This window comes from Echinops telfairi, unplaced genomic scaffold, assembly GCF_000313985.2.
Source record: "Echinops telfairi isolate 266 unplaced genomic scaffold, ASM31398v2 ScPeMD7_30;HRSCAF=105, whole genome shotgun sequence".
In the NCBI taxonomy this organism is placed as follows: Eukaryota; Metazoa; Chordata; class Mammalia; order Afrosoricida; family Tenrecidae; genus Echinops; species Echinops telfairi.
This window is the reverse complement of record NW_022103927.1, coordinates 422844-431801: the sequence shown is the minus strand read 5'-3', so window position 1 is coordinate 431801 and position 8958 is coordinate 422844. Positions and strand designations below refer to the sequence as shown.

Here is an 8958-nt window from a genome sequence, read left to right as displayed (position 1 = left end):
TAAGGCACTGGCCGAGGGAGGAACTGTAAGCCTCACGTTTGTATTAAAATATTTTATATTACTCATTCAAACGTAATCTGTACAGTAAATGCATATAGCGTCCGGCCAAGGGTGCTCCTTGCACTCGGTCGTCAGTCTGCCAGGCTCTTGGGGGGGCCTCGGGCGCATCACCTCACTGTCCTGGGGCGGGTGAGGTGTAAGGAGAGGCTGCTGTCCCCAGCACTAGGTTCAGATGTTCAAGGGGGAACAGGGGGGAGGGGCTGCTGCTGGGGGGGCGGGAGGGGGGGCGGGAGCAGCTCACGGCGGAGCAGGTCCGTGCCCTGTACAGGGGCTCCTCTGGGGAATGGGGATGCCTGGCCTCTCCCGGCCCAGTGCCTGCAGGCCCCTTAGCAGGGGGATGCGAGATGAAAGGGGTGAGTCCCATGTCCGAGGCGGTGGGCCTCCGACGTGCACGTCCACCTGGTGCCTGCCTCTGCAAGCCCACCTGCCCACCCTGCGCCAGCCTAGACGGCCGGCATGTCGGCCTTGCTGAGGGCGATGGCCAGCTCCAGGTCCTCCTGCTCCTGCCGCCGCAGCCGCGCCAGCCGCTCCTGCTCGGCCTTCTCGCTCTCCCGCTTGGCCCAGGCCAGCTGCTGCTCCTCATTGCCAAACTGCAAGGGAAACACGAAGCTCCGTTATTCGGCCTGGCCTGGAGCCGCCGCGGCCGCGGCCCAGGGGCCAGGCTGTTGGAGGAAGGGCCAGGGTGCGCAGACCCTGGAGGGTCAGGGCACAGGAGGAACCCCGGAAGGACTGGCGGACAGGCCAGGTCCACAGAAGGTCAGGGCACAAGTGGGGCCTGCAGCGGGCTGGGAGTAGGCCAAGGACCCGCCGAGGGCTGGGGTGGGGGTTCAGGGCGGGCGGAAGGGGAGCTTGGGGTCCGAGCGGCAGGGCCCGGTGTGATCCTAAGCTCAGGGCCCCAGAGAGTTGAGTAGCCGCTCTCGGCAGAGGCCTTGGGAGACGATGTGTGGGTTCAGGAAACAGAGAATGCCTGGCAATTCCCAAGAGCCTGTCTGGCGAGATCAATACAGCAGCGGGGGTCAGCCAACTCTCCAGAGGCCAGATGGCGGAGCCACACACTCAGGGCGCGCAAGCCGGCCGGAAACGCTGGGAAGGTCCTCGGGCTCAGCTGAGCGCCAGCATGTGCACAGCACCCCAGAGCGGAGGAGCACGGGGCAGCCAGGCCCTGAGGCCAAGGCGTGAGGCCCAGCCCACTGGGGGTGCTCCGGGGCCCTGGACAGTCAGTCACACTGTCAGCTGCTCACGACACTGTCACTGGGTCCAGGGGATTTTCTCCTTGGGGGTGGGGGCTTCTCTAAAATGAAAATGTTTGACTTAGAAGAACTTTGTAAAGCCGACACGATGCCTGTGGACCCTCCTCAAATGGCCCGTTGCCCCAAATGGCTGTCGGCCCACTGCTGAGTGTGGAAGGGAGGGGCTGCGAACTCCAGCCCACCCTCTGCTATGCAGGGCAATGATCCCACACACGACCCCACACACGGCAGGAATGGGCTTTCAAACGTCCACGGACTCCCTCGGGCTCCTGTGCTGGCCAGGAGGTGGTCACCGACATTGTGTCCTCCAGCTGTAAACGTGGGGACACAGAGGGACCCGAGCAGAGGGGATGGCTCGCCGAACCAGAGGTGGTGTTTCACTAAGACTAGACTGGGGGAAGAGACCGAGGACCATGGTGAGGTAGGGGTGAGGGCGGCTGATCGAGAGCTGGACTTCGGGGACAGCAGCCAGAGGGGCTGCCTTGGGGAGCGGGAGGTGGGAGGGGGTTGGGTGGGGGTAGAATGGAGAGTGGTGTGGGGCACGTGGGGAAGGGTGGAAGAGCAGAGTGGGGAGGGGCGTCCAGGCTGCCCCCTCCGTCTGGTCTAGGTGTCTAAGGGTGAGGATAGCAGTCAGTGTGCAGACAACAAAGTGTGCCTTAGGAAGGTGACAGCTGTTTCCAAAGTGGCACCCGGGCACAGCTAAGGGCGCCGTTCCGTTCCAGCACCTCACTGGGAGGGAAACAGGGAAAAAACAACATGAGCAGCTGCTGGGAGGACCCCACAGGACAGCTGCCAGTGTCCCTGTCAATGGAGTGAGCCTGCCCTCCCCCTCCCCCTGAAATTGAGCCCGCAGCGCCCCAACCTGCTTCCCTGCCGGCCGGGCCGCCCAACGCATGCAGGCCCCCAGGTCTGTGCGCACACGGAGGGGGAGGACTCAGGGACAGGTTTTCCACCCTCTCACTACAGTGTAAATTCGGAGCTGACCCTCCCCCAGCTGTGGAGGCAGGTGGCAGCCAATTCTGGTGCTCAGGCCAGCCTGGCTTGACCCCCACCCCCCCAAGGGCGGAGCAGGCTTTAGAGCCACCTCTGCCGCCTGCCCTGCTGAGGTGCCACCAGCCACACTCTGGCAGGTGCTCAGAGGACAGTCACCTCCGTGTGTGTGTGTGTGTGTGTGTGTGTGTGTGGTGTGTGTGTGTGTGTGTGTGTGTGTGTGTGTGTGTGTGTGTATGTGTGTGTGTGTGTGTGTGTGTGTGTGGCGGTGTCCCGGTTCACAGTGTCACCCCAGAGATGGTGCAGTGGCCTCTCGGCCACATCCAGCAAGCTCACTGATCCTAACGAGAACCGTGCCCAACTCCTGAGGACCGGCCTTGGGAACAGGCGCGCTGGCCCTAAGTCCATAATGGCACTTGGACTGGCTCGTCCCGGGTCCCAGGCAGCAGGGCCCGGCCAGCACAGGGGCCGTGAGTAGCAGCTTTAGGGCCGAGAAGGAGGCGTCTTGCACGTGGTTGAGGCCTGGGGCCCTGGGGGCCCCCTGGCTGTGGGTGGGGAGCTGGCAGCACAGACTGGAGCGGCCCGAGTACCCGGGCCCAAGGAACCAACTTTGGCCTCGCCAAGGCGGTACAAATCACCTAGGTCCAGGCCAGCGAGAAGTGCTGTGTACCGGAGAGCGGTCGGCCTTCCCTGGGGGTGCAGTTCACGTGACCCCCAGCTAACAGGGGTCCATCTAGAAGCACGTCGGAAGAAAGGTGCAAGGAGGCGCAGCCCTCTGGCACACGCTGGATCACAGGGTGGGAGCTGATGGTCGGGGCCATGTCCCTAGGCAGCGAGTGCACTGTGAACACACTGGATGCTGACCAAGGATCGGCAGTTCCAGGCACCCAAAGGGGCCTTAGCCGTTGGAAGCCCTACAGAGTCTGGTTATACTGACACACAGCACTGCCCTGAGCTGGGGTCCACTAGGGGGCTGCTGATTAAAACTGAGGGAGACCTTGCGCCATCTCAACCCCCACTCTCACTACCCACCCCCTTTCCTTGAGGAGAACCAGGTGTCCAGAGCAGGGACGGCGACTCCAGACAGTAAAAGGTAGGTGGGCTGCCATGTCGGCACCCCACCCCAGGAGGAGGGCAGGAGCGAACCCCCGTGGCACACAGGGTTAAGCACGGGGCTGCTAACTCCAGGGAGGAAGACCGGCTGTCCGGCTGCTCCTGGGAGAAGCAGCTGTCTCGGGAACCCCAAGGGGCAGTTCTGCCCTGTCCTTTTGGGTCACTTGGAGTCGCCAGCACTGGGGTAGGAGGGGGTGGGCGAGGGGGCCTTCACAGCTGGGGGGCGGTGTGCTCACATGGAGGGGCACAGCTGCTCAGGGTAGGCCACCCAGAGGAGGGGAGCCCAAGTGAAAACTGGGGCTAAATGTTTTCTGAAAACAAGCTGCCTGGGGGGGTGTCACCAGAACCAATCACTTCCCACTGCCAGGGTTCGATGCCACGCGCTCCTCCCGCCCGCTCCTCCCCTGCACAGTGCCCACGGAGGAGGGCGGCTTTTCCCACCCCGACAGATACCAAGCACACCAGTCACCAAACTCTAGACCCGCCGGGCTTCTCTTAGCAAGGTCACTCGCTGCTTTGTTCGTTCTCAGGGACCCCACTGCTGATGCACTCTCCAGCTGTGAAATACTGGCACCAGATCGGTCAGGAGCGGCTGGGATTTGGGTGGGGGGAGCAGGAAGCCAGCAGGTAGCTGTGTGTGGCTAAGGAGCTGCAAGGAATCGGGCACTGACTTCCCACGGGAGCGCCTGAGCGGGACACAAATGCTGCAGGAGACTGTGGAGCTGGTTCCCAGAAGACGGGGCGGCCTCTGGTGCTCCGAGAACCAGAGCAGGGTACTGGGAAACACCCCCCCACCCCCCTCCCCACACTTTCAAATCTCGCTTCTCACACACAGAAACACAGCCAGACTCTCAGAACCCTGTATTAGCTTCTGAAAACAAAAAACAAAAACCAAAAAAGCAAAGGGCGCGTGGGGGGAGGGGGGGGCGGAGCACGGGCAGGCACTCTGCTTTGCAAAACGGCATTTGATTCCGGGGTGTTGCTCTAGGCTCCTGTCTGGTTCTAGGGGAGGTCATAGTGAAAGGAGAGTTAAAAGAGACATCCAGTGGTTCACTGTGCCCAGAGCCTGCTGGTGTGGACGGTGTAAATTGTCTGCTGGTCCACCCTGACCCCTGGAAACCCTGCTTCCAAGAGTGTACACCCTGGAGGCAGGTCGCCCGCCTTTCACCCGAGGCACCTCCAGGTGCCACCCTCTCGGACAGGTGTCACACACGTAATCATGACACGCCTGTGCCCACGGGGTTCATACAAAATGCACTGGACAGGACCCTCAACCCGTTACATGGGGCCTGGTCTCGCACGGCAGTCTTGTCTGTTTGCATGCTTCTGACATCCAGGATCCCCCAAACTGCCAACACCACGGCTGCCGCTGGGCACCGACCACCACGCAGAGCCCAATAGGCAGAGGCGGCCTGGCCACACGTACCCACCCCGCACAAGAAAAGGTGCCCTGGCCGGCGTGGCCAGACCGAAGCTGGTTTTTATTGAGCATTGTTTGCACACAGAAGCAGAGATACAGATCGTTCCTGCGGGCGTGGTGCCCAGACAGTCACCGGCGCTGGGGGCAGGGGGCAGAAGGAACCCCTAGCGGCCGTAAGCGTAGGGTGGGGATGCGGCGCAGCAGTGGCGGCAGGGAGCTTAACTTACAGAGGTGAAGTCTGCAAGCCCCAAGGAGGAGTCTTTGGAAGGCTTAGCCGCAGAGGAGGGAGCAAAGGGGTCTTTTCCACTAAATGGGTCCCCAAACCCCTTTTTACTTTGGAACGGGTCACTGCTGTCAGCCCCGAGTGCCTGGAAGGGGTCAGGGGGTTCAGGAAGGTCGGCCGGGCCGAGCTGGCTTACAGGTGTACTGTGACCTGGAAGGTTGAGGAGAAAGAGAGGGGAAAGAGAGAAAGAGAGAGACAGTTACTCACCGCAGACCAGGCAGGGCCGAGCCACATCATGCTGGGCTCACGGCATGCGGCTCCCTCTCTGGGAAGAGCTGGAGGACACCCTGGGCTGCCACAGGGTCCACACACCCTCATTCTGCCACGGGGGCCACACAGAAAAGCATCCCTTCCCCAGGCCCAGGGCGAAACCTCGGAGGTGCCTGTAACAGGCCACATGCTTGCGAGCGGCATTTTAGGGTGCGTGGCGTTCACCATCACACAGGGTCGCAGATCGCCCCTCGGCTCCTGAAGTGGACAAGGGGGCTGCGTTCCAGGCAGGCGAGAAGGGCCAGGTCAGAGTGAGGCTCCTAGCAGACGCGACTGAAGAGGGGCCAGTCTTCGGTGGCCCCTGCCTCCCATACCTCTGAGGAGCAGCGTGCTTCAGAACAGTGCCCTTTACACACTTGCTCCCCACACACACCTCGTTTTAGGGGGCACTCTGGCCCAGAAGCCTCCCAAGTCTGGAGCCACCGCACAGCGCATCGCACTGCCCAGCCTGCACTGCACTCTGATGCACAGCCTCAGGGCCCAACGTGAAGGGCTCTGGCCACACCTGCTCCCCACTGGGCATCCTGCCCACACCACGCAGCGCCTGGCCACTGTGCCCTCACACTCTCTAAGCACCTGCTGCCCACCTCATGAAGGGGCCCACCACCCCCTCGGAGTGATTTCAGCTTGGGGCACACTGGCCCTGCACAACCATTTGGCCCGAGCCAGTGTCCACAGGGCCTTATAATCAGGTCCTGGGGGGGACATGACTCTAGGAAGAGGGGGCGTGGCCACTCCTGTTGGCAAGGAGTGGCATTCAGTCTGAGGTGGTGCAGATAGTTAAGCATTCGGCCGAGAACCCATAGATTGGCATTTCCAGCCGGCCCAGGAGGCTATGCACGCAGAGATCTGCTGAGGAGTTGGGCTCCCTCTGGGCCACGGCTCTCACTTGGCGACCAGAATGAAGAGGCTGGGCCACGTCACAGTCTGGTGGAGGCCAAGAGTTGCCTGACTTGCACAGGAGAGCCAGGCCATGTCTGCGGGCAGTGCTTGGAGGGTGGAGGGCAGCTGTGTGCATCTGGACAAACCCACGTGGAGGGAGAGCATATGTGCTCTCTGGTTGGCTGGAGGCAGCCAGGCCTTTCTTACTCGGTCCTCGGATGGGTTTCAGTTAGCAGCCAGGTGTGAAGTGTGTGCCACCCAGGGAAGCCCAGGGCGTGGCTGCTCCAGCCCCCACCTCCTGCTGCATAGGAGGAGGGCCCCGTTGTGGCACTCACAGGAGGACACTCCTGGGGGTCCTCAAAAGGTGATCGGCAGGCCCCTCTCCTAAAGTGCCTCTGGGTGGGCTTGAACTGCCAGCCTTCCGTTGAGTTGAGGGACACCCCCCATCCCAACCCCGCAAGTAAGGGAGCCTACTTTCCCAGTCTGGGGGGCAGGGACCTCTGTGCTTGAGGAGGTGAGCAGGCCCTTCATGAGCGGGCCCTTCACGGCAGTCCCTGCTTCGCTGTTTGCCAAAACTGCTGTTGTTCAGAAATCATGACTGTGTTCCTACGAAACCGGGCAAGGCAACGCCTGGTGCCTGGTTTTCGGAGAAAAAAAAGCAAAACTGAACAACGGTCTCTCTCGGTAGCCTGTTTTGCGAGTGCCGGTGCGGGTGGGCTTGGCACGTGCGCTGCTCGGGGCTGTGCGCCACACTCTGAGAGAAGGTGCAGACGGGCGCTGGGGTGCTGCCGAGGTTCCCGCTGCAGCGGGTTGTGGGTCCCCATCTTGCGCTTTATTTTTAGAGGCTGTGCTTTTAAAACACCCTCGGTCTAGTTCCTGCTTTTATGTAACCACTTCTGCTAACGCCTGAATCGCTTTGCCGATTTTCTGAGGGTAACTAATCTGCAAGGTCGCAGAGGGACTCTGCCCGCCTCAGAGGCCCGCCCACCGGGCAGGTCCCTTCTGAGCCATGGAGACCCCATGGGCGCAGGCCAGCTTCCCAGGCTGGCTGACACCAGGCCTCTGCGCAGGTCTGAACTGCTCCTCTTCCAGCTCACGGCCATGCGCCCGAAGGTGTCTGTCACTCAGCGCCACCCTGATGTATCTGCCACCCCGGCACCAGGAGGAGGGAGAGGATTTTAGGAAGGCTTGTTTCAGAGAATGGAACAAAGTGACCTTAGAGATAAACGAACAAAAAACTCTAGCTAAAGAAACCAAGATGCTGCCTGGCTTGGAGCTCAGCAGCCTCATTCCTAGATCTATGTCCGGGGTGGGCCCCCCCGCCCGGATACCCCCGGGGTGCAGAGGGACAGTGGGAGGAGCCCCCTCTGCCAGTATGTGCCTGCAGGTCAATGGTAGTGACCTGAACCCCCAAACCCATCTCAGAGGGCACGGGAAGAGGGGTTCGTTGGCAGGGGGACAGCAATTCAAGAAAGAAGAAAAGGTTTTAAATGGGTCTTATTTTGTAACCACAGCAGTTTCGACAGTTACCCAAGCGGTGCACCGAAACCACACCCAGGACGGTCTTCAGCAAAAACAATATGAGCCCAGGGGCTCACCACAGCGCCTGCTGCGAGGAGGGAGAGCTCGGCGGCCCCACCCTGGGGCCTGCCTTGAATTCCCTGGCCGACTGCTGCACACTGCAGGCCCCTGGCGCCCAGGCCTGGGGCCCTGGCTGCCACTTTGCTGGACAGCACACCAGAAATCCCGCCTCTCCCGGTACACTTTTCAGGAAACTGCCCCACCTGGAAGTCACCGGGTGGTGGCAGCCACGCGGCCACAGGAAAACAATGGAGTGAAATACGCCCCCGTGTCCACAAATGTTCAGCCCGAACGAGCCCTCGGGGAGTAAGCAGAGTGCTGCTCTCGCTTTTCAAGCTTTACCTCGATGGGGAGAAGGCGGTGCCCACAAATCAATCAACAAACATATCCAACTGCACAGGGGCCCAGTGGGGTGTGCCTCCTGTGTGTGCGTGTGTCTGTCTCTGTTGTGTGCGCATATGGGTGTTTACATGCATGTCCTTGCTGCATGCATGTTAATGTGTGTACACTGTCATCCCACACAGACTCCTGCTCTACCTGGAAAACTCTGTTCTGTCCAGGACAGCAAAAACACAGAAACCAAAAGTCTAAAATATGGAAGACAAAGGGCATGTTCCCTTGTGGTGGGCCAGCTGCCCCGCCTCAGCCACCTGCCCACACAGCCAGGACGTTCCCACAGGGTCAGGCTGCCAAGAGTCACAAGGAGCTCTGGGGTGGGGGCCTGGGCCCTCTGCACAGCCGGACAGCTGAGCTGGGAGAGAGGAGCCAAGAGCGATGTCTGCACAGTCCCCAGTCCCCTGGGGACCCTTGACCCCACGCTGAGCCTGGCCCCAGGGTCCCTGTAGGAGGGTGAGGCGATGTGAGGAGCCAGTGATCAGAGTGGAGCCAGGCGGCTCGGCCTGCAGATAACATCTGAGGTTCCCGCGATTGTGGTGTTGAGATTTTCCACTGAAAATATTTACTGCATTTTCAGAAAACGGCCTGATGCCTGAAAGGGAACAGGATGGGGTTGGGCTCGAGCGGCGGAGAAAAGCTGAACAAATATTTATGATCAGCACCAACAGCCCAGCGCCCCACAGCAAGGGTGTGGTCAGGGCCTCTGAGGGTCG

General features: G+C 61.1%; 1 protein-coding gene across 1 annotated transcript in view; it reads right to left on the bottom strand.

Moving 5' to 3' along the window:
- Positions 1 to 280: 280 nt before the first annotated feature.
- The window catches only part of EPS15L1 (epidermal growth factor receptor pathway substrate 15 like 1), a 68984-nt gene continuing 60306 nt past the window's right edge, over positions 281 to 8958 (bottom strand). Inside the window, exons 24-25 of the mRNA XM_045289688.1 lie at positions 5061 to 5266; positions 281 to 650 (exon numbers count right to left, since the gene is read on the bottom strand). Of these exons, the coding sequence (XP_045145623.1) occupies positions 504 to 650; positions 5061 to 5266 (353 nt within the window). The 3' untranslated portion in view covers positions 281 to 503. The remainder of the gene's footprint in view (positions 651 to 5060; positions 5267 to 8958) is intronic.